Source organism: Papaver somniferum, unplaced genomic scaffold, assembly GCF_003573695.1.
Source record: "Papaver somniferum cultivar HN1 unplaced genomic scaffold, ASM357369v1 unplaced-scaffold_115, whole genome shotgun sequence".
NCBI lineage: Eukaryota > Viridiplantae > Streptophyta > Magnoliopsida > Ranunculales > Papaveraceae > Papaver > Papaver somniferum.
In genome coordinates, this window is record NW_020620492.1 from 2,401,847 (window position 1) to 2,428,671 (window position 26,825).

General features: G+C 34.2%; 1 protein-coding gene across 1 annotated transcript; it reads left to right on the plus strand.

The window, feature by feature from the left end:
* Positions 1 to 4,965: 4,965 nt before the first annotated feature.
* On the plus strand, positions 4,966 to 7,184 carry LOC113329219 (ferritin-3, chloroplastic-like). The gene is made up of 8 exons (XM_026576184.1): positions 4,966 to 5,368; positions 5,496 to 5,579; positions 5,669 to 5,729; positions 5,832 to 5,919; positions 6,374 to 6,435; positions 6,565 to 6,630; positions 6,765 to 6,828; positions 6,927 to 7,184. The coding sequence occupies exons 1-8, from the start codon at positions 5,064 to 5,066 to the stop codon at positions 6,962 to 6,964; spliced, it is 768 nt and encodes a 255-aa protein (XP_026431969.1). The 5' UTR covers positions 4,966 to 5,063; the 3' UTR covers positions 6,965 to 7,184.
* The last annotated feature ends 19,641 nt before the right edge of the window (positions 7,185 to 26,825 follow it).

Genomic DNA, 26,825 nt, shown 5'->3' on the forward strand with positions numbered 1-26,825 from the left:
TAATGTCCATATAAACAGTATCTAAACCTAGCAGTCCGTTTCACCCAAAAAATATTTGTTTTGGTCTTTTTGACCAATTTTGTGATTGTGAAAATCATTAAACAACACCCTCGTGTGTTCGCGTTTCTTCCTCTCTACTCTCTCTCGCCTGGTTTTCATCAAATTCGTGATTCCTTCCCGTTGAATACCGAAAAATATAGGAAATGTCCCCCTTAACAAAATCAATGGAGTACCAATCAATTATGAATTAAAATTATATATATATATATATATATATACTTTATTTTATTTTGAATAAGAGAATTAAAATTATACATATCCATACAAACAAACGACTTTTACTACTGGCATCATGTTTATGAATGGATGGTACTCACATTTGAATTGATGCCATCTAGAATGATAGCCACTTCTTTAAGGCATGATCTTTCTCGATCATGGTTTAATTAATGCCATAAAATGGATGGTTTACTTAGTCAGGAATCACGATCATTATCTGCGAACATGGATCTACTTAATGCAAGATTAGCTGCATATATATATTAATTAAAGATGATTTTTACTTACTACCTTAGACACGATCATTTTATTAATGTGCATTTCAGACGTGACGCGTGATGACTACTTGAGCATTATTTTAGTTTATAGAGGTGTACGAGGTGGTGCCTTAGTTCATGTATTCAATCGAATCACCCATAGGGACCATGCCAAAATTAGTTCCAAAGTTCTTATAAACCAGAAAAAGCATGTGGGGGTCCAAGAGCATAGCTCAGTGGTATCCCATCAACTCCAGTAAGAAGGAAGTTAGGGGTTCGATCCCCATCGTAGAGGTTTGTATTTAATTAGTTGTATAGAGGGGTTTGGCGGGGTTGGGTCTAGCAGTGGGGCTAGTCTAGCTGGCTGGATTTGGGTAGGGGCCTGGGTCCGATTTTAGCTTATCACAACAAAAAAAAGCATGTATGAATGTTATAAATACCCTCCATTTTGGTTGATTTCGCACAGATACTCCCGAAGGGTAAAAAATAATTTTTTGGAGTCAACTTGAGAAAGTTGCTTCCACTTTTTGGAAGCAGCTTGTGTTAGTTGCGTCCACTTCTGGAAGCAACTTGTGCTAGTTGCGTTCATTTTTGAAAACAAAAACTTGTGCTAGTTGTTTCCGCTTTTCAGAAGGTAGGGGTATTTTTAAAAATTGAATAAGGATATATTTTAAGAGGCGGATTTTGAGGGGTATTTAAATAATTTTCCCAAAAAGCATTATTCAAAAAGAGTCACCAAAACAGTGACAAAAAATGACAAAAAAAAACCTGGCTAAATTAGGGCCTATACCACTTAATTGGGACCTATAGCTAGATGACAAAAAAGGTCATTAGAAATCACCTACACACCACCCCTTATCAAAATAATGACCTAACTACCTATTTTACCCCTGAATAATTAGCACTAATTAATCGTATTAGGGGTTAATTTTGTTCTGGATGTGAGATTAACTAATGTTAGAGAGTTCATCAAAACATCAAACATTTTGATTTTTTTTTTCGTAAATAGTACTCAGAATCGGTTTACGTTCATTCACTTGTAAACCGATTCTGGACTGGTGTTTACGAATTAACAGAGGACATCTATATTCGGTTAACGTTGACATGTTTATAATCCGATTTTGGTAATCGGATTTTACTTATGACATATATAAACCGATTGTTTCCTTTCAATACCAATTTTCATTCATTGCATTATTATTGTAGGATGCATTTAGCACATGCATCAAGCCTTTAAACCCCTAGGCGACCCTAGTGGACGAGTTATAGTCTCGTGAGGGTTTACATAGAGGTCTACCCATAAAACCTATACAAAAACTTCTAAAGACATCAATCTTCCTCCTCCGAAGACGATACAACATCCAAGTAGTCCGGGTTATCCTTCGGGATTCTTTCTACCAAGAAGTGATAGCTTGCATCGAATGCGAATGCTTCCTCCTTTTCCTCCAAGTAGCGCGCTTTCACGACTTCGTACCACAAAAACACAAAAACAAACTTATATTTCTTAGTGGTGTTTCATTGGAAGATAAAACAACATGGGTTACGTAAAAAAACCACAAAATTACTTACAAATTGTGCAATAGACAAGGTGAAGGAGCGAGTGTTAAAAATTCGAGGTCGGAGAGCTAAAAAAGCAACTATCGCATTTTCGATGACTAGGTGCCTATCATGGACTTGTTGAATACTTCTTGCATTAGAATTCCTAAACACTTGGCTAAATTTGTTGTGTACCCTAGCACAAAAGGTTGTGGAATCCTCCCTTTCAGAGGATTGACGTCTAAGTCGATTTTCCGCATACCATGCTTTGGTGATTGCCAAATCTTTCGCGGAGTCAAACGATGCCATTTCTTGTATGTATATGTATCAAATGAGTAGTTGTGGAGTGAATTGGAATAAAATGATCAATTTTGGGGAAAATGGGGTCCAAGGGTGAGGTCTCTATTTATAGAGAAAGTCCCTAACGACTATTTTTTTTTGAAAAACGTGAAATAATTTGCTATAATCGGTATTTTAGAAGGTCTGTAAAACCCGATTGTGTTGATATGCCACAAGGAATCGGTTGTTCTTGCGACCAACGTAAACCGATTAAATACATGTTAAATTTTGAATTTTCACCGACATCAATCGGTTTATATATTTTAATATGTGATCCGTTTCTGGCTTGAAAAACATCCAGGAAAAATTGCTTTCACAATCTGTTTATGATGACATATCGAGTAGACCGATTGTTGACATGTCAGGCTAGAATCAATTTAAACATTAAGTGCATTAAGTTCAACAGAAAGATCATCCAAAATACAAACATCAACCACACAAAGATCATCCAAAATACAAACATCAACCATCCCAAAAGACTTAAATCAACCACAAGTCTTATAAACTTAAAGTTTTAATATTTTAAAGATAAACTTAAAAACTTAAGGAGTACCAGGAACATTTGCAGCAGTAACAACATCAGGAGCAGCAACATTACCACCAGCACCAGCATCATCAAGAGCAGCAGCTTCTGCATCACCCATGGCTATATATTCAGCCATTTCTTCAAACACACTTTCCAATTCTTGGTGGCGATCCCTCTCAGCTGATATAATGTTTCTCCTCATCCTAGCGAACCTCATGACCTCAACAAGCTCTTCAAGTGAAAGCTTGTCAATCAATGCGAGGGCTTGTTCAAGACGGGTCTCACCTTCGAAAGAAAATTTATATAGGCTTCTCTCTGGCACTCTTTGTGGTTTCCTCGGAACATCCTCCAAGGTTACCTCTCGATTGTAAAATGATAGCTAGGTGTTCGAAGTCCATTCTATACAAAAATTAAACAAAAATCAAGTAAGAAATCGGTACATATAAAAACATAAGTAATCCGATTCTGAAGAGACTACATGAATCGGGTTATGTGGTACATGTATAAAATCAGATTGTGAAAAGGAAGATGAAAAGAGTATAGTAATCGTATTATACATATTACATATATAAACCGATTCTGGTGATGTATTTTCATATTTCATTTCTAACCCAGAATCGGTTGATGTTAATCATCATGTAAACTGATTATTGTGCATGCTTTTCATGGCCGAAAACAAAACCCAAAATCAGTTTATTCGATATGTCAATAAAAACCGATTCTGGGTGTAATCAGAAATTTGATTTTTCGAAATTGAAGATTTAAACATGTAAATCAATAAGACATGAAGAATCATAGAATGGGTTGATGAAGATTTACCTTTTTCTTGTGTGGATCGAAGATTCGTTGGAGAAGAAGATGAAAATTAGGGTTTTAAAAATTTGGAAAGATTAGGATGAAAATAGAAAGTTTTTTTAGGTTTAGTTTTTTTTTGTTTTTGGATTTACTGAAAATGGAAAGTTTAGAATTTATATGAGATAGTTTTAAGAATTAATAGGGGGTAAATTAGTATTTCTTAGAAGTTTGGGTGCCCAGAGTAATTTGGTGATGTGGGAAGGAAAATTTGATAGGCCCCAATTAAATGTTATAGGACCCAATTTAACCATGAAAAAAAAGGAAAAAAAAATCCAAAAATGAGGAATTAAAACACCATTCACTTAAGCAATAGACACAAAAGAGAAAAATATTTGGTCATTTGATAATTGATATCCTTAAAATCTTCCTTATATTACACCGAAATAAACAATGCCATCTTCGTCCATAAATTCACAAGGTTAATCTGAAGCAATAACCAGATTAATATCACTCCCAAGTCTGTCTCATTATTGATTTTCTCTTTCCGGTTTACTCCAGCATCTTAAAATTTATTCAAATCAATTCCCATTCCAATACAGGGTTTCATATCTTTTTTGCTAAACTATCTGAATCGGATTTGTGTAGTTGGAAACATTCATCACTACCCCATTTTATATATAGGGGATGTGACATAGAACTCACTTTCATGAATCACTTGGCACACATGAGTCTCAGTGGCACAGACCTTCATTTAATTTTCATGCTCCAATTACTATTTCTTGGAGCTCAAATTTCATGCATCATCTGCAACATATTTCTAATTTATTGCTTTAGTCGCATTGATTTATTTTGAGTTAGCGATTACTATTCCATTTGAGAAACATCTACGGCATATTTGAGGTGAGTTTCCAAGTATCACAGCTTCGTTATCAAGAGAACTCAGTAACCACAATAAATTTCAAAATTCAAATTCCAATCACCCAATCACCACCACAATAATTCAAACAAGTAACTCCAAAACATTTCCCTCTCCTTTCTCATTTCTCAATGCTATCCACAGAAATGCTCTCCAGGACCATTGCCCCAGAACCCCAGTTCTTGGAAGTATATACACAGAAACAGATATTTACAGAGAAGCACGGGTTCACCACACGCCCCTAATCTTAACCATCCATTTGTCACTCAATCCAACGGCCCAAACCCAAACCCCACCTCTATATAATCTTTCTCCGAAAGGATAGTCTTCATTCCTCACCCCACACACACAGAAACCTTCTTAATTCAATCTCAGCACCACCGCAGCCACCACCAGCACAGCAACTACAGCCACCATGCTTCTGAGAGCATCTCCATCGACGGCGGCATTTTCACTATCAACAGCTATAGTTGATAATGTGAATCAATTCCCTTCATCGTCTTCTTCTGTGAGTTTTTCATCGCAGAGAAGAACTGATGGATTTGTTATGAGCGTATCGAAAAGCGAATCGAATAATCGTAGTCCGGTGACTGGTGTTGTTTTTGAACCATTTGAAGAAGTGAAGAAAGAACTTCAATTAGTACCAGATCTTCCTCAACAATCTATTGCTCGTCATAAGTTTACAGATGATTGTGAAGCTGCCATTAATGAACAGATCAAGTAATTACCTCTATTTTTTTACCTAATTTCATCTCATTTCGTTGATTTTTTTTCCAGTAAATCTTAATTAATTTGATTTTGAGTTTGAATTTTTGATGCTAAATTGGATTGATTGATTTTGAATCAGTGTGGAATACAATGTATCGTATGTGTATCACGCTTTGTACGCGTACTTCGACCGGGATAATGTTGCTCTCAAAGGATTTTCCAAGTAATTTGCTAATCTAAAACCCTTTGAGAATTTTGATTTTTGTGATTTTGTTGAATTTTTGGTTGAATTTTGTATTGTTTGGATTTTAGGTTCTTTAAGGAAGCTAGTGTAGAGGAGAGGGAACATGCTGAGCTACTTATGGAATATCAGGTGTTTGCTTAATTGCTTGTGTTGGAATGATTTTGTTGATTAATCTGTTTTCGGGTTCAATTTTGCCAATTAAGGATGTTGTTTTATTATTAATTGTTATAGAATAGAAGAGGGGGTAAAGTCAAGCTGCAAGCTTTGGTGATGCCCATGTCTGAATATGATCACCTTGAGAAAGGAGAAGCATTGTATGGTAAGTTGGTTGTTCTTGAATTCGGATTTATTTGTGTCCCATGTCAAATGTTTGGTCATAGTGTTTGTGCAATTGCTGCTAGTATACGTGATTGCAACTTAACTGTAAAATTGTTCGGCTGACATTTTCAATTACAATCGTGTATGCAACTCGATACATATTTAAACAGTTGTCTCTGATTTCAATGTGTTCCATGACCCCACAGCTAGTGTTATGTCTTCATAACATATTCTCATGTTGATACTTGATACCGGATGAATTGTACATGTGCTTGGGGTCTTTTATTGTCGCTAACTCCAATAGATTCTCTTAGAACTGTTTATGATGATTTACCTGCGATACGTTTTTTCCTTTCTTCATGTCGTACTTGAACTTGGCTTATACGCCTTAATACAATTTGTATCTCTTGTACTATCATCGGTTGATAATGGGCATGGTTATTTTCATGACTCAGCCATGGAACTTGCATTATCTCTAGAAAAGTTAACAAACGAGAAGCTTCTCCAGTTACATAGGGTAAGTTTCGGATTCACCTTTCAATTTTTGGTTTTTTATCGTCCTACTTAAAAATATGATATATGTATATACGTTACAATGTCCATGGGCCTATATTGAGATTATGGTTTTTTGTTTAACAAAAAACAGGTAGCAGATGCCAACAATGATGTGCAATTAGCCGATTTTGTTGAAAGCACATTCTTGACCGAGCAGGTGAAAATCAATTTATTTTTTCTGTATTCTAATTTCCTTTCATGGATTTAGGGGTTGCCTTCAGTTGTTTATGTTGTAAGAGAAATACTTTTAACGGTTTAACTAATGGATTGTTTGCATTTCTCTCTTATTAGGTGGAAGCCATTAAGAAGATCTCTGAATTTGTTGCCCAATTGAGAAGGATCGGCAAGGGGCATGGTAAGATTTAGAACTCATATAATGGTTTCATAGACTTTTGATTTTCTTGGTAAAACCTGTTTTTCCTTATCAAGCATTTTCAAATGGTGAAATTGCAGGGGTATGGCATTTTGACCAAATGCTCTTGAAGGCATGATGATGCAAGTCTTCATCAAATTTCTCAATGATTTCATTTTAGTTGGGCCTGCTTGTGTCTATGGTTATATCATATTAGAATTTTGAAATGTAGCGCATTCGCGATTCATGGGCTCTGAGACTTGCGACTTTTAAATATTAAGATGAAGAAATATTAAATGTAGCTTAGCTGATCCAGTAAGTATACTACATTTTTATATATGCTTGAGTTTATTGATTCACTATTATCTTATTTTATTTTTATAGAAAATTGAAAGCTCTACCTTTACTTAAATAGTATTGGTAGGGTAATGCAATGCCCAGTTGAATTCAGATCTATTAGGCTCTTAATTACATAGTTCTGAAATATTTGCCAATAGAAAATTGTTAAATCTACTGGCCAAATTAAAGAACCCAAGACCTTAAAGTTAACTAGTTTTGAGGTTTAGTTTCCAAGACAAGATCCGTATCTAAGTTATTTTCCCTTTGCATACATTCCAATTTGCAACCTAAAGGATTGGTTTACTGCGGGATTTAACACGATCACAACTTATCTTTTTTTCATAGAAAAACTTAGGCAGAGTGCCTAAGAAGAGTACACAGTGGAACTTGTGGTCAAAGTTGAACCACCGCTCCTAAATATCGAGTTTTTACAATGCATAGCTAGCTGAAAAGAGTTTAAATAAGTATGTGGATAGAAGTAAGGCCTACTAAAACAAAAGAAATAAGCTGCTGTTGAATATCTGTTTCAACATTTGTTTGATTTCCGAGAGTTTTATGGTAACTTAGATGATATCTTCCTTGAACGTTATTGTAATATAGCATCTTGAAACGATCTAGAATTTCCTTTGATTCATCTTGAATTTCTACGTTGGTGTGCTGCATTCCTCTGACCTATTCAAAAGCTACATCAACTCTTCCTGTTGCCCCCCATTCTCCATTGTATCCTATATATCTTCTAGTCTCAATGATGTTTCCTGCAAAATCTTAAGCAGTGGGTGCAGTGAAGTAATATAAAGTTTCGGGATCTTGCAAAGTACAAATTTGTATTTGGATTCCATAATCTCCCCTTTGATCAGAATCAAGGGAGTAGTTGGTATCATCTGATAAAATAGTGCTACTATTACTTGAATGTTGACTCTGACTGAGAATATGATGTGTCAGATGGTGTACTCTATTATAATTGCATAAGTGTTATTGTATGCTGATAGTAGTATTTCTGGCATTAAGATTAATGTGCCTGAAGATATAGTCACATCTAGCCTTCCAAATGAACCAGCAAGTTGTTGCATAGATTCTGCATCTCTTACTAGTAGTTTCAGAGTTAAACCAAGTGTTCAACCAATCCAAGAAGTCTGTAATGCAATCAAAATTTCCATGGGAGTTGCCAAGCAGTAATTGCCATATTGAGGTAGCGGCAGGGAAAATTAGAAACATATATGTCATAGTTTCCTCTCCACAGTTGCATAGCGTGCTGATTGAATCAATATAGTACATAATGCTTGAAGTTTTGGCATTAGTAGGTGGGATCCCATGAGCACATTTCCAAAGAAAAATTCGGATAACTGGATCAATGTCCTTTTCCACAGAGTCTTCCAATTGCTAGTCTGAGTATCATTTCTGTAGAGATGATCCATTTTAGCTTTGTAGAGTAACTTTACAGTGAAATTTCCATAATTTGTTAGATTCCACACAATTGCATCATCATCTTCAGGATGAGTGACAATGTTGTGGATTAACAGAGCAATGCCAGTAGTAAACGAAGTGTTAATGAGATTTGTATTCCAATCACCAGAAGGTCAGAGGAGATGTTCAACCAAATTTATCTCTTCAAGGAAAGTAGCAGGTTTAAGAATTAAAGAAGAGATTGAGGGAATCCATATGTCCTCCCAGATTCTAATCTTTTTACCATTGCCAACCTTCCAGGAACTATGTTGCTGGACACTATTACAACTTAGGTTTGTTACCCATTGGAATTTGAAAGACTGTTTTATAATTAGCTCCATTTGAGCTAAGTGTTTCTGTTAAGTTCCATTTAGAGGATTCTCCTCTAACTTCTTTGTAGTTAATATCGAAGTCAATCAAAGTTAGTCCTACTGCGGAGACGCATGTATCTAGTAACATTTATACGACAATGTCAATATTATATCTCATACATCCGGGATAGTTCTAGCCATTTGGATTAGTTATTTGGGAATCAAGGTCTCGTGTATGATCATAAAGAATTTGATTAGTGTTGTAGTTAGCACTATAGAAAAATTCTCAATGGAGTTTATGAATTTCACTATGTTATTTATTGCCTCCAACTGTTTTATTCGATATGCTTTTTCAGAAAACTTTTTTACACCAAGTTTTCCCCATTTACCAAGTTATGATACTCCGTAACTCTGTTCAACCTTTAATTCCCTACCCGCAATGTTAAAACAACTATTTATCCATTCATGGAAAGTGTAATTTTTTGTTTCACATAGCTCATCTAAAAGTTTATACGATTCCAAATTTGTGAAGTAAAGTTACAGTTCCAGAAACAAGCGAGTTAAAATTTCACATTGATTATTGCATGTGACATCATACTTAGCACATCGTATCATTTTTTGACAACAGTGAACATACCCATCAGTATTAGGCGTAGTTTACAAATTATTAGGAATTGAGTTTGTTAGAGAGAATGCTCGGTCGAACCTACAAGCACTGGTATGTCAAGCCCGTTATCAAGTTTAGATACCAAAATTATTTCTTGATTTATATGCTATTAAAGGTTGCTTCACTAGATTGGATTATGTGATAGAGTCTTAGGATCATCCAAATTACTCTTGAAAATTGATAATCACACAAAGACATCATTTGAAAACCTTCACCAAAGGTTAGTAACAAAGATTGATTATCTTTTTCAAAATTATTTTCCATGCATACATATACAGCAAAGTCAACGACTTTAGTAAATGATCAATTCCAAAGAAAATTCTTGTCACATACTAGTTGTTTGGCTAAAGCTGAGTGATATTACGCTATCAAGCTCATGCTCATCTCATTTCGAAACCAGAATCAAATTAGTAGTTTCTCACGTGTTTTGAAAGTATAGGCTCACAAAACTACTTGCTAAGTTCGTAAACTTGTACAAGAACTTAACCTTAAAAAACAATTTTATGCTCATTGAGTTCGCCAACCTTAGTTTTGAGTTTACGAACCTAGAAGAAAAAGAAGGTTTCCTGGACTTGGCGTTAGTTTGGGTTGGTAAACCTAAACGAGAAAGAAAGGTTCCTGAACCCAAACTTATTTGAGTTCGTGAACAGTAATTGGCCAACGTATCGCATGACACTTTATCTAATTGAGTTTGCAAACTTAAAACCACGGGTTTGTGAACCTTAACGTACAAGAAGTATCAAAAATATTTTTAGAAACTGTTGTACTTTCCTTAATTGTTTCTCAAGGAATTTTTTCAAAAGCTTACGGATTGTTATTTTTAGTTACTTCTTTTGCTAGGAGAATTAATTTTTCATTCAAAGAACTTATCAAACTTATTGAGATACAAGTTTAAGTCCCAATTCAGGAAGTTGCAACTTCAAATGCACACACCTAGATTTAGAAATTTGAAGTCATCTCTGGAAGTAACCTACTTATCGTAATTATATGATGCTTAATTGTTTCAACAATTCAAACTGTGGAAAGAACCTCGTTACAAGTAAAGTTTGAACCAAAGAATTAGACCTTTTGTGTATGAGTAAAAAGCTTAAATTTAGCAGTATTGAGAATTATTTGGGTTGTAAGAAATCATTGTTTACATATAAAGCAACCTAGTCTTGATCGATTTTTACATATATTGGATACTTCTTGCAAAATAGATTCTTAATCGGTTACACTGTGTCTCTTGCTGCTAAATTAGTCCTCTTGCATCGAAGGTTCTTCGAGAACTAAGGTGAGACCTTGAAAGACTTCACTTGGAGAACCCTGAAGTATAAGTAAAACTATATTATCTTTGATAGCTTCAAAACCTGTTTTCTTATTTAATTTTTTTTTTTATAATTTTGTCTATTCTAAAGGTCGTTATCTCTTCTGCTATATGATGGGTTGTCGTAGGCTCAACAAATTAATAAATATATTTCCCACTAATTAACTGGTAATATAGCGGTAGTAAGAGATCGTTCCCACAAAGAGCTGTGTAATTGATAGATTATTTGATCAGCAAAATAAAGTAAATAACAATGGGGGTTTTGGTTACAAGATAAATATAAAGACAATAAGAAAAAATGGATGATCAAGGAATCCTTCGCCGTTACCAAGCGATAGATGGATTAATATACTTATCTATCTTTCGTTAGAATCATTCATCACCAACCGTAGAATAACAGCTAGATCAGTGTTATCCCCAAAAATCCTTCAATCACTGGATACGGAAGTTCTGGACTACCAGATTCTATCCAACGAACCACCAAGTAGTAGATCACTCAAGGTGTAATCCAATCGAACGCTTTAATATTTGTGAATTTAGGTTGATCCCAGTAGTTAAACTCTTAGATCAAGGTTTACTTGCTGGTGTTGTCTTCACACACGATGGATCCACAAAATCCCTTTGTAAGATCTCGCGATTTCTACTTGTGTAGAGAGTTAATCGACGATTACTTATCTCATAACTTCTACTAGAGGTAGAACAATCAACTAATCTAGTATGCATACCAAATCAATCTAAGAATCACTTATAAACCCTAGATATGGTAAAGATAAACGATGATGATAAAAACTCTCAATATATTTTTATTATTAATAAAGCTTCACGCTTAGAACATTGAATTCATCCTTAATCAACAAAGGATTTGGTTTCTCATGATTACACAATTACCCGAATTCCCCCCTAAAGGGGTAAACCCTAAAATATTAATGAAGAACAAAAGTATAATATGAGATTCGATTCCATGACCTATTACCTTTTTATTGGTTTACATCGCTTGGCTATCAAGTATTTAGTTCGGTTTAAGAACCCGACCCGAAAATACGACATAACGACTCCAAACGTGACCTTAGGCCTTCCAAGGTATGAATACACGTTTTCCTACTTGCTAAGTACGCGAACCCAGTCCGAGAACTTCAAATTCCAGCAGATATTTTCGGAATTGAAGTATGAAACCCGTCCCCTAACTTTACAGTCTTCGGTATTCAATAAAAGCTTGTTTTGGCCACAACTTCTTCATCCAAACTCGGAATGACCTCATTCTTTTTGCATTATTTTTATTTACAATTCTCTTCAAGATGATGATGAGAAATCTTTAATTTGAATGAGTTAAGATCGGTCTTTGTCCCTTCTCTTGATTTTGAGCGTTTTGCTCCTTTTCGTCGCTTTTCTTCCACTTCTCTTGGACTTGGATACTTGGAATACTTCACTCCTTAGATCTTTTCAGCACTTTGTAGCTCCTTTTTGGATGATTCACCTAATAGAGAAAAATAAGAGAAAACAATAGTAATAATACGAAAATATGCAAGAATAATAGCTTAAACAAGTATGGAATGGATATTAAAATCATATGAATTATGCACTTATCAAATTCTCCCACACTTAGATTTTGCTAGTCCTCGAGCAAACTAAATAAAAATAATCCTAATTACAACAACTCCATGTCGTGGGGATACGGTTACTCTTAGCATGAATAACAGGTCTTTAAACTCCTAGGTGTCCTTAGTGACGAGTTATAGTCTCGTGAGGGCTTACAAGAGGTATACCCACAAAACCTACTCCAATTTCTCGCCTTGGAAGAACCACTAAGGATAGACACAAAGAAAAAAGCCAAATAATTATCTTGCAAATGTTCTTTAGATACAAACATCCCACATACATTCCAATCATCACACATAAGCAATTAATTACGTATGTCATTCAACCTGATTGCAAAACTTTACTAAGATAGTCATCGTACTTGTTGCAACGTTTGCCACAACACTCTCTTACTGAAATCACATGGATATATAAGAGAATGGAAATAGAAAAGTGAAGTGTGCAAATGTTGACTTAAGTGAAAGATGTTACCTACAATACTTGTATGAATGTCTTCAAAGGATTCTATTTATAGCGGAATAGTTGAGAGAAGCACTCATTTAACTCGACCACATGATTAGATACTCTAAGTGCATGTTCCTTTTCAGCAAGTACATGATAGTTGCCTTGGATCCTGCGTTCCATGCTTTCTTAGGCGACGGAGACAGGGACAACGTTTCACACATACTGTTATCTAAGCGTAAAGAACCTCATCAATAGTCTTTTTGACTTGCCATATAATGATGATATGGTTTTTGTTTTCATCGACTATGATTGGTCCGCAATTCCGGACCTACCATTTATTACTTGTCGATAAATGAAGAGGAGCCTTATTTATTTTTCTTTCTTTCTTTGTCTTTTTTTTTTTTTTTTTTTTTTTTTCCGGATCACTCTTTATGAGTGTAAGACAATTGTCTTATGAGGCTTTTATAAACCCAACCAATGATTACCTTGCTACAACATCCACGACAGTATCAGGATCCCATCAAATCACTTTAGAGAAACATATAACTGCAAAAATAAAAAGAAAGTGATTCATTAATGATTAATTGGGAGGATGAATCTTTCAAACGACTACCATATATGCGTTTCGCATTCAATTATGAACATATATATTTAAGGAATGTAGAACGACAAAGTGGAACTTCATCTATAGCCGTAAGAACTGTTTCAACCTTAAAAAGGTGTAGAGTGTCATCCTAAGTAACTCAAAATTAACTCTAAAATATGAAGTCTCAAGTATGCAATAAGTAAAAGAGAATGAATTTTTTTATTTTATATGCAAGTCAAAGATGCTTAACTACTCCCCCACATTTAAACTCAACATTGTCCTCAATGTTCAAAACCAAAAATTCTGATTTTTGACATAACATCCCTGAAAAACTCTAAAACTGTACAAATGGGTAGGGAACTAGGAAAAACATCCTAAACGAAAGTTGTTCGCCTACGTCTTTTCTATGAGGCATTAAAAGGGAACAGTGTTTAGATAAACTTTCTGACTTTTATGGCCTCCGTACTGACTGACATGCAATCTGAAAGAGTTTTGGAAAAAATTCGAAACTCAAATATCCAGGCCTATCGCTCCAACTTAACAGACTCCGAATTCAGATTTTATTTTTGTAAAAGAAAGGTATGCCTGTCCTCTTTAAAAGTTTGGCCAACCACTCAAATCGGACTCCGTATGAAGTCTCGAGAGCTGTTTTCGTAATAACTGCGCAGTCAGAATTTTCTGACGAGAATTCGTCAAAACTTTCATTATATATATAGGACTTTGTAAAATATAAGATGGGAATGCAAGATATGAAATGAAAAACTAAGAAAACTAAAAACAAAAGGGATAGAGATACAAAACCGATAGGTTTCCTCCCTCGCAGCGCTTGGTTTAACACCGTCAGCCCGATGTTATTGTTATCGTCCGTAAACCAACAATCTGAAAATTTGGTAATCCTTCCAAATAACAATCTGCAATTCAAATAATATCTTCACAAAAACATTAGCACAAGATATAAATATTGAAGATATCACTTTATTGAAGTTTCCCCTACACTTAGTCCTTTCTACACTCGGAAGTGGATAAAGAACATAATTTTCGGAAACTTCAAAAGGTTCCTCAGCTTGGTGAACCTACACAATCTTATAATAAAACACATCAAGTGGTGGATACTTAGAAGCAAAATAATCCGTTAAAACTTTAGAAGCACACAACTCCAATCCTAAATGAGGTATTTTCTTAAAAGTTGGGTTAACAACTCTTTGAGAAGCTACTTCAATTGGAGGAAAAGGATCAATAGATATTGAATTATGCAATGGATTAGACAAACCTTGTTTCAAATCCTCATCTTTCTTAGTTAACAGTGAATTATTTACCTCAAGTATATTGTGGTCCTCTATCGAACTATTATTATCTAGCTTAATTGGGTCTTCCACGAAATCAATCAATTTGGTTTCATTCTCAATCTCAATCTCCCCAACAACCTCGTCATAGGAATTAGAATCCTTTCCTAAAACGTCTAACTCATGGATGCAACTCATAATTTCTTCGTCTGAGTACATTACACCATTTGTAACAATATATATGTCATACTCAATATCTTCCTTTTGAATAGGCGAAGGATATTTATTATGATATGGAGTTGGAGTAATCGTATCATTGCTGCAAGGACTTTTGAAAGGTTGCTCATCTTCATCGGAATCTTCGTCATTCGCAGGAATTTCGGATTCGTTTTGGCTTTGAGACCAAACTTCTTCATTCCTTGTCTCATTGAGTTGATCAATTTGTATTTTTAAGTTCTCCACACGCCTTTTAATTTCCTGAAGTTGCTCATATTGTTCATCTTCAATTGTATGGATCCCTTGTTGATGTTGTGTCATCGCTTGGAATTGGTCAAGACATTCATCAAAACCAACACCTTCACTCACCACACTATTTCCATACCAAGTCTCCCCTTTTTGAATAAGTAAATGATCATAAAAACGATCCGGAGTCTGGTTAGATATATTGAAGTAAGATTCGGTTGACATATTGTTCTTCGCGCTTAGTTGCTCGTTGAGTGACTCTACTGTGGAAATACTGGCTTTTAAATAATGCATAATCTGATCAAACTTCTGCTCAAGTTCAGGAGATAAACTATTAGAAGTGTAACTATCCTCCCATCCTCGTGATTGTTCACTTACATGCCCGTCATAAGGTTGTTGACATGTATGAGAATGTCCATAAGGTTCTGTGGGATATTGATCATAGCCAAAAAATTGGTTTTGATTATACCCATAGGATGATTGGTAGTTTTCATATGAATGGGATTGAAAACCATATTGATTACCACTGTTGTATTTGTAATCTTGTGCTCCGAACATGTTATTTCCGTAAGGAAACATAACGACTCACAAGAGTAAAAGAGAAAATAACACAAAAAAAAAACGAGCTAAACAAATAACAAATCAATTAGAAACTGCTCCGCGGCAACGGCGCCAAAATTTAATGGGCTATCGTAGGCTCAACAAATTAATAAATATATTTTCCACTAATTAAGTGGTAATATAGCGGAAGTAAGAGATCGTTCCCACAGAGAGCTGTGTAATTGATAGGTTATTTGATCAACAAAATAAAGTAAACAACAATGGGGGTTTGTTTGTAAGATAAATATAAAGACAATAAGAAGAAAGGGATGATCAAGGAATCCTTCGCCGTTACCAAGCGATAGCTGGATTAATATACTTATCTATCTTTCGTTCGAATCATTAATCACCAACAGTAGAATAACAACTAGATCAGTGTTATCCCCAAAAATCCTTTAATCACTGGATACGGAAGTTCTCGACTACCAGATTCTATGCAACGAACCACCAAGTAGTAGATCACTCAAGGTGTAATCCAATCGAACGCTTTAAGCTTTGTAAATTTAGGTTGATCCCAGTAGTTAAACTCTTAGATCAAGGTTTACTTGTTGGTTTTGTCTTCACACACGATTGCTCCACAGAATCCCTCTGTAAGGTCTCGCGATTTCTACTTGTGTAGAGAGTTAATCGACGATTACTTATCTTATAACTTCTAATAGCGATAGAACAATCAATAGACTAATCTAGTATGCATCCCAAATCAATCTAAGAATCACTCATAAACCCTAGATATGGTAAAGACAAACGATGATGATAAAAACTCTCAATATATTTTTATTATTAATAAAGCTTCATGCTTAGAACATTGAATTCATCCTTAATCAACAAAGGATTTAGTTTCTCATGATTACACAATTACCCGGTTTCTCTCCTAAAGAGATAAACCCAAAAATATTAATTAAGAACAAAAGTATAATATGAGATTCGATTCCATGACCTAATATCTTTTTATAGGTTTACATTGCTTGGCTATCAAGTATTTAGTTCGGTTTAAGAACCCGACCCGAAAATACGACATAACGACTCCAAACGTGACCTTAGGCCTTCCAAGGTATGAATACACGTTTTCCTACTTTCTAAGTACGCGAACCTAGTCAGAGAGATTCAAATTCCAGCAGATATTTTCGGAATTAAAGTATGAAACCCGTCCGCGAACTTTACTGTCTTCGATATTGAATAAAAGCTTGTTTTGGCCACAACTTCTTCATCTGAACTCGGAATGACCTCATTCTTTTTGAATTCTTTTTATCTTTCATTTATATTAAAGATGATGATGATAAATACTTAATTTGAATGAGTTTAGATCGGTCTTTGTCCCTTCTCTTGATTCTGAGCGTTTTGCTCATTTTCGTCGCTTTTCTTCCACTTCTCTTGGACTTGGGTACTTGGATACTTGGAATACTCCACTCCTTAGATATTTTCAGAACTTTGTAGCTCCGTTTTGGATGATTCACCTAATAGAGACAAATAAGGGAAAACAATAGTAATAATACGAAAATATGCAAGAATAATAGCTTAAACAAGTATGGAATGGATACTAAAATCATATGAATTATGCACTTATCACTATAACACTATTCAAGAATATCACTTAACAAATATAATATTTGATAGAAATTTAATCTCGATTTCATATAATGTTTATTTATCAAAATCCAAATTTGAAGATAGCATGGAGTTCATCTAAACTTATTCTCAGATTTATATTTCAGTGAGTTAGATTGATTAAGATACTCTACACGATTAAATAAGTAGATAACCTTTTTTTTTATTTACACTTGTCTAATGCTAAGGGAAGATTTATCCTGTTTGAGGCAGAATAACCCTAAACTTCACGAATGACTGTGAAACAACTCTTAGGCATGTAAAAGGCATTAGCTAGAGGAATCGAGTGCATACTTACTCGTGAGAATCAAGAGATGTAAGGGAAAATTATATACGAATAGCTTGGGTTTATTATGTCTCAACTATATCCCAGACCGAAGTCATTATAGTAGGATACTTCTTGTAAGAACTTAATATAGTACTTTATGTTCAAATTGGAATGAGGTCCTAGGATTTCCCTTCCTTTGCAGTTTTCCTCGTTGGTAAAAGTTTTAGTATCTTGCATGCTTTTATTTATTTTCCTTGTTTATTGATTTATTATTTATAATCGATATACAAGCAAGTTGTACATTAATTATTCATGTGATTCAGAAAATCTCAATCAGATTTTATTCACGGATAATCTGTATCTACTTTGATCGTTGGTTAAAGTTCACGCAAGAAATTGTCTATTAAGTTCCGAGAGGAAAAAAGTTTTGGTGGTTTACTTGGTATGCTCCCCTTTTTAAGTATTACTTTCACATAAGTATAGTCGATCAATAACACGAAGAATTATGGATGTCATATCGGGAGATTGACACTTAGACACAATCAATCAATTTTGTTAAAAGTATTGCAAAGTAATGTTTACACACTCAAAGTAGCAACGGTAACAAAATCTCATATATTTTGAGATCAAGTTATGCCAACTTGATTCGTAGTTGTCGGATTGGAACACAATAGCTAAGTTTTATGGTCTCCGAAATTTTCGCTTCAGATTAGTCAAAATAATTTATCTCAAGCTTATATCAACTTATATATTTAGTCATCGAATACCAAAAACTTTACGAAGATTGGTTGGGTTTTGATTCCATTTTTGTTGCACCTGGTTTATACGCTTTTTGATTTTTTAAACCGACAGTCCTATTGAATTTGCTAAAACCATTTAATCTTATGCATAACCAGAATTTCATTATATTATAAGATAAAAAACTAATTCCATTTGTTATTTTTTCCACTTATCCTCTTTTCCACTTGGACCCTCAAGTTAACTTCACGTGCTAGCTACTACCCACTTCTCCAACACTCTCTCTCCTAAGTAATATAACTTCGGTATAACTTTTTTTTAAAGGAAGGGGATCCGTTGACATGGTCATTCCTACACTATCTTATAATATTAGTGCATTTTATTTTTGACATGGTTATATTGTTATATATTCCTAAAGAAAATATAAGCAATATGAAACGTTTGACACCACCATATACCACGTTGGAAATCAATTATTGATTTTCTCCATAAACATCATTTAAGCATTTTTTTCTTTTCGACTCTGGGTTAGTTGGGAGTATCGATTTTACTTTTTCTCCCTGATTTATTTTTCTGAATACATGTTGTTATTGATTATGTATTGACTTTTATTTTTGGGTTAAGTAAAGATCATGTTGTTATTGCACTCTAATTGTTGCATGTACTTAGCATTTTTTTTGCAGGTTCTTCGCAATATTTTTTTTATGTAAAACACGACAAAGAAGCATGAGATTAATTGGGATATTCTCCGGAAAAAGATAATACATGTTCTAATTAGTTATTGAAATTAAGTGGACATTCTCCAGACAAAGTAATACATGTTCTTATTGGTTATGATTTTTTTTTGTGTAATTGATAAGAGGTATTAAAAATATCTTTGCTTTAGTTATCATATAATAATTAACATATTTTCAAGCGAATGTTTAATTTTGGGTTAAGTTTAGATCATGATGTTGCTGCATTTTTGTTGTTGCATTTACTTACCTTTGCTTCTTTCCAGTTATATCCAAGTAAGTGAAAATTGTATTAATTTGCAGTCAAGGTTTACAGATGAGTTCAGATAATGGATTAGTATAAGTTTTTCATATAAAATTTTAACACTGATAACAAAACAAAGTCGCTATTATAATTTTTATTATTGAGATATGAAGATTACAAATTAAAGAAAAAAAAGGTAAATAAAAAAACCGTAAAAAAGGATTTTTTACTTTGTTGATTATGGTTTATTTATTCAGTAAGTCATATTTGATGTCTTTTATAAAACAATGTTTGTTTAACAAACTCTTTCCTCAATGTTGTTTTTATATTTTTTTTTATGGTTTACCAAATATATTTTATACAAATAATATTGCAATAAATATTGCAATAAATATTTTAAGAACAATCATCATAATAACATGATATAATGTTTTACATTATCAAAGAAACATTTTACTGACCTTTATTCGGAGTTTTCCAACAATATATACTTATCATTTGTTCACCCCCGACCCCTAACATATTAAATGTATACCAAAAAAAATAAATAACTGCATGTATTGGATTTCCAATACAGGAAATACTTCATTTCCCTCCTTAGGTGCAATAGAAATGCGAGAGTGTACCATAAAGCATCGCTGATCAGTTTCACATACTACACTAGGGTGTATTGTCTCCTCTTTTTTTTGTCACAATTTAGGTTTTCTAGCGAAATGAATCGAAACATGTTTTCTTTGCACTAGATATCATCAATTTCCATAAATATACCCTCGGGGCAGGAAAATTTCTGATGATTATTACTTGAAAATAAAATTACCATAATATCACCAATTGCTCTAAGTATTTCACCGATAACATGTGAGACATCCCTTTTACTACCTTAGGAAAATATCTTATAAAATTTCCGTGGATAAATGAAGTTATTTCGATCTCTTTTCATTATATTTTTTACCAAAACAAAGAATATACCATAGTTCAGTCTCATTAAAGCAATCAAGATAAATACCCTCAATACCATTGTAGGATAGTACTTCTTGGCAGAAATATCAGTCTTCGCAAGCCAAGCCAAGGCGTCCTTCCTATTCACAACAATTTTATTTCTCGCGTATGGAATAAAATTAAAGGCCCATGCTACTCAACTTTAAAGACTACTGATTGTAGTTGCAGGAAATTCTACAACACACCCCTTATGATATCATGGTGATAATTTCTAGATCTAAACTTATTTGATATGAAAATAAAAATAAAAATGCTAAAATTGTAAAGAGACACAAAGGATTTTTACATGGTTCGATCATTGTGATCTACACCCATGGTTCTTCACTATGATTTTGTAATTACATGAGTATAATATTTACAATCTCTATTAATGGAGTTTAATGAAAGAAATCAAGAATATAATCTCTCTCCTGAAAACTTTCTCAGCACTCCAAGACTGATCTCAAAAAACCCTTCCCTTTCTTGAGCCTACTCGTCCTTTTTGTATAGGGTAATTACATAGTGGATGACAGCTAAGATGTCATTTTGTTTCGGATCTGACTTGCGAATTCTTCGCAAGAGTTATATTGTACATTCTCGCAGACATTCTAAGCTTCACAGAATCATCACGCTTTTCCCATGTTTTTGCCACCGTCACCTTCTACGTCATTCTCTCAAATCACTCTGCGACACTCGCAATGTGTTGTTAATGAAGACTTCGCAGATGTAGTCTTCTTGCGATATTCTGATCCTACATCTTGCCTCTTTTTTCTTGAATATTGCTTGAAGAGAGATCTTTAAGAAAATATCTGTTTTGTTGTTGTTGTTGGAGGAACGAGCGAAAGAATACTGAACTTGAAAAGTACGTACTTGCCTCTATTCTTTTGCGAAGTTATGAAGCTTTCAGAAGTAAATAAGAGGTACCATTTCTGCGAAGTATGAAATATCCTTGAAGATATGTAAGAAGTATTGCCTCTGTTTCTGCGAAATTATTATTCTATTTTTGCAAAAGATTCTTATTATTCATTAATGAACGTCCACTTTGGAAATAATTCTTGCCGAGACGATAAAGAACATAAAAACGTTTTCTTGGTAGTCCATAATTGCCTCTGTTCCTTATCTATGAGGGTGGAGTTCTTGAAAAAGTGTTGAATGAACAAATTATTTCTTTACTCTTATTTTGCCTCTGCCTCATGTCTTCTCTGCGAAGAGGAGAAGATCGTGAGAATCTTATCTCTTCTTAATATTCTTCTCTCGACATGATTCCGTAAATTAAATATGACCGCCTATTTTTGTCAAATTCTTTCCATTTTTACCGGCACGTTCATTATTACCCAGTCACCATCCTCTTGTCTATAAAAGGATAATTCCAGCAAAGAAATAATCTTCTTTTGTTTCTCCATCTTCCTCATCTTTTTGCTCTATATAATTCTTCATCTTCTACAACTTTATTCTTTTTAAGAAAGCTCCTACTACTGCTTTCATGGAGTCACCGAGGTAAATATTCTTCTGATTTTATCCAATCCGATCTTATCTATCGAGATTATGTTCACAGGAGTTATATTATCTGTTTTTTACTTTATTTCATGTAATTATCCTCTTCTAATACTAGATTATCTATTTTTTATTATCTGTTTTTTGTTTCAGCGGGACCATTTCTAATACTAGATTTACAGTTCAAAACCCTAACGCTCCCAGAAAGTCACAGCAAAAAGCCACTGTTCACAAAAGAAAATCTGCGAATCACAAGGTAGTAAGAAACATTTATTCTCTTTATAACAATATTGTTGCCTCTGTTTCTTATCTAAATTGTTATTCGCAGGAGGATGAAAACACTAGTAAACCTCGCAAAAAGCCTCGCCACCCTAAAACTGTTGGACTTGTTGTTACTCTTCCCAAACTTATTCCTATTAATTCTCCTTTATCATCATTACAAATTGAACCTCCACTTTCTATATGTGAAAGCATCGCGATAAACTCCTCTATTTTAACCGAGTCTGTTGCGAATGAAACCCATCATTCTTCTTCGACTAATACTCCTCAAAATGATTCCATCCCAACTCCAACTATTAATCTTCTTCAAATTCCACCACTCTTTAGCAAAGAATGATGACCATCAATTTTCTGTTATCACCACTGTTTCATCTGAATCTTCCCCCTTTTCCAAAGAAGTGGTGGATGGGATAAAAAATGTTTTCAACACTTTATCTAATATTTTAGATGACGTCAAAAAATCTTCTGCTAACTCTGTTAAATCCAATGCTTGCGAAATTCTGAGCAAATTCTTCGGTTTTGATAAGATTGCTTCGCAATTATCCTTAGAGAAAGAAGTTGAAGCTTTGAAAGGAAGTCTCCAAGCCAAAACTTTAGAATGTGACACCCTTCGTCCTGAGAACTACAAGTTTCACAATTCTTCGCTAGACTGTGAAAATCTTTGCAAGAAGAATATTGAATTAAAAGGTATAATTTTCTTGTCTCTATCATTGATTTTTATGTATTAATAAATTTTTCTTCTTCCCATACTCAATTCTCTTAGTATCCTTTGTTCGCACATTTAGCCTTAAATCAGAAACAATTAATGGATATATTCCAATTTGAATCTGCTGCTGAAGAAGCCCGCGTTGATAGAGATTCTTGGACGAATCAATTTAATCGATTAGATAACCTTCATACATATTCCATTGATCAAATAGATAATCTTACCAGTGAGAATGCTCAACTAGTACAAAAGAAAGATTTATTAAATAGCAAAATTTCTCGCCTCTCTTATTTTTTGACCAAGGCTAATTTGGCATTGGAAACTTATTCAGATGAAAATAAAATCTTATCTCAAGAGAAACGGGGTCTTTTAAACAAATTAGCAATCTCTTCGCAGCAATTAAGTAACCTTCAAAGAATATGTGATAAGCAAGAACAATCTCTTCATTCGCTGAAAATTGAACTTAAGGAAGTAACTGAATCATCTATTGCAGAGAAAAATATGCTCATCCAAGGTAGAATAGCTTTAAGTGTAAAGACAAATCAGCTCAAGGAACAATATTCCAAATTAAAAGAATCTCATACTGTACTTGCGAAGGAAAATACTTTTCTCATTTCTAAAGAAAAGAATCTAAAATCTCTCCTGAAGGGTTTAGTTGAAGATAAATTTGACGATGCAATGAACCACTGGGAGAATACTTGCTTGACATTAATTCAAAATTTGATTTCGCAAAAGGAAGGTAGTCATTTTGACTGCCTCTGCCAGTTTTTATTTTATTAAATTTCTTTATAATTCTTTTTTATAATATTCTCGCGAAATCTTCGTCTAATTATCTTTCATATTTGTTCTTGTCTTTCGCAGAGTTTGAGAGAAACCTTCATTCCACCATTTCTGTTTTGGATGCCGAATTGGCTAAAATTCGCAAAGATAATGGATTAATTGCTGCTCATCTTGCTCTTTCTCGCGATCGAGCAGAAAGGAGATATAACTACCTTGCTTATTTCAAGGATATGGAAATTTGAAACCGTGATAAGGCTTTCCTTCACCAAGTTCATCTTAGTGCTGAAGTTCTTGTGAATGAAATTTTGTTGTCCAACTCTCTTCCTCCTGTATCAATCAAGCCTATAGAAGTAGATGATGATGAGGTCCCTCATCCTGCTGATAGTGATCATGATTATGAAAGTGGTGAAGAGGATGTTTCCCAAAGATATTTAGCAGACTAGGAAGAAATCCCTCTTGAAGAAGCGGCTACCGGTGGTGAATCAACAGCTGGTGATAATCCAAATGAAGAAGAAGCTAGAGTTTATCATAATGAAAGGAACACTGGCGAAGATAATGAAACTGGCGAGATTAACATTGAAACTTGATCTCTAATTTTGTTTTCTTGAATTATTTATTCTCTTCCTTTTCTTGCGAGTGATGTACTTTATGCAACTTTAAGATTCAGTTGTATCTCTAACATTATAAGTACTTGCAAGAAAGATAATGATGTTTTGTTTATCAATCCCGTACTTGCCTCTTATTATCTTTCTTGTAATGAACAAATATTTTCTCCCCCGAAATTCTGACACATTCTGCGAAGTTCTGAATTATCTGCAAAATTCTGAATATTCTTCGAAATTCTAAATAATCTGTGAAATTCTAAATATTCTATGAAATTATGAATAATCTACGAAATTCTGAACAATTCTGCGAAATTATGAATAATTCTGCGAAATTCTAAATAATCTGCGAAATTCTGAATAATTCTATGAAATTCTGAATAATCTGTGAAATTCTGAGTAATATTCTTGAGAGATTCTAAATAACAATCCTGATAAATCCTGAATAATACTCTCGAGAGATTCTTTATAATTCTTATTTGTCATTGTCTTTGTCTCGATTTCATTTTCATTTATATATATTCGCAATTTTTTCCCGCATTCTTAAAAGAAAATAATTAATGGGTGAAATTATTCTGTTGGTCTTATTTTGCCTTCCTAGTTAAAGGTCTTATTATGCCAATATTTTGTTTCTGCGACAATATGACAGATCTAAATTTCTTGCGAAAATAAAGACCCATGACATTGCCGTCTTTGCAATGAAATCGAAGGACGTTCGTACATTTTCATGTAAAAACCCATTGATCTCGTCTTATCTTTTTTTCATGGTTTTTTGCCTCACGCACAAATATGACAAGCCTAAATATTCTTGCGAACATAAAGCCTCATGACATTTGCATCTTGCGACGAAATCGCAGGACGTTCATACATTTTCATGTAAAAACCCATTGATCTCGTCTTATCTTTTTCTCTTGGCTTTTTGCCTCTGTATAATTCACACACAAATATGACAAGCCTAAATGTTCTTGCGAACATAAAGAATCATGAAATTTGCGTCTTAAGACACTTATCAGCTCCCTAATGGAGGGTGATGCCCTTATCTTCTCCCTGGTTGCCCCTTCAAGGAGGCGTCCTGACAACAACCAGTTGTTTTCGCAGCCTCTTATCCCTTTTTCCTATAGGGCTTATGGTTACGAGACTGCACCCTAGGTGTAGTTTTCTTCAGGCCGATTGCATCATAGTCAAGACTTGCCAAGAATGGTCAGGGTAGTTTCGTACGCCCCGGCCACTCTTGGCTCAACCTTGTACCTCGGCGCCTTCATCATACTATGCACTCCTTGAAAGAAACCCTCAGTCGTCCAACCTAAATCATAGTTTAGATTGAAAATCCAAGGTACCTCTCCCAGATGGGCTTTATTGACCCCAAATCTCCATGACTCAGGTTCCAGCAGCGGTATAACCTTATCCCTGGGCCATGCAAAGAGATACCCCCTTATATGACGTACTTTAGGTCTTACATTTGTCTCTTGCGAAATTGTATCCGCGAACTAGGGTGTACACCATAAAGGTTCGTCCCATTCTTTTGTCTCTACGAAATTTAATTCGTTTCTCTCTGCGAAATTTTATTCGCTTAATCTCTGCGAAATTTTATTCGCGTCTCTGCGAAATTTTCGCGTTTCTTTATTATTTCATTTCTTGTGATTTTCTCTTTTTACATTTCATGTTTGTTTCTCTTTAGATATAATCTGTTCCATGGTCTATCAAGTCTTTGACCAACATCTTTATCCTCGGGATCCATCAGTCTATATGCCCCAGTTCCAACTATCTCTTTAATTGTGTAAGGTCCATCCCATTTTTTCGCTAATTTTCCACCATTTTCTCGCTGATAAGCTGGTGTTTCTCGCAGCATTAAATCACCTGGTTGGAACTCACGTTTTTTTGACACATTTGTTATATTCGCGAGCTAATCTTCGCTGATAATTCTCCATATGATGTAAAGCTCTTTCTCTTTTCTCTTCTAATTCATCAAGTTTGCTTAGGATCAAGCTTGCCTCTTGCTTTTTCCTGAACATCAAAATCTTCAACTGAAACTTCCATTTTTTCCTTAAATTTCACCACAACAACTAATTTTTTCTCTCACTCTTTTCATATCTTTGAATTGTTGATGATGTTTACTCCCTGAAAGTGTGATTTCTTCCATGAAATTTCCATTTTTGAAATTAAATTTTGTAGATCTAGAAAAATATGAACAATAGCTAATCTTCATGGAAACTTCTTGAACCAACAAGCTACAGGAGGGATAAATCCTTTATTCCTCCCTGTTTCTAGCGCCAAAATGTAGTTGCAGGAAATCCTACAACACACCCCTTATGATATCATGGTGATAATTTCTAGATCTAAACTTATTTGATATGAAAATAAAGATAAAAGTGCTAAAATTGTAAAGAGACACAAAAGATTTTTACATGGTTCGATCATTGTGATCTACATCCATGGTTCTTCACTATGATTTTGTAATTACATGAGTATAATATTTACAATCTCCATTAATGGAGTTTAATGAAAGAAATCAAGAATATAATCTCTCTCTTAGAA

Coding starts and splice junctions, on each gene's coding strand:
- LOC113329219 (XM_026576184.1), top strand. CDS start 5,064: ATGCTTCTGAGAGCATCTCCATCGACGGCGGCATTTTCACTATCAACA. Junction 5,580..5,668: donor GCTCTCAAAGGATTTTCCAA/GTAATTTGCTAA, acceptor TTTGGATTTTAG/GTTCTTTAAGGAAGCTAGTG. Junction 5,920..6,373: donor GAAAGGAGAAGCATTGTATG/GTAAGTTGGTTG, acceptor TTCATGACTCAG/CCATGGAACTTGCATTATCT.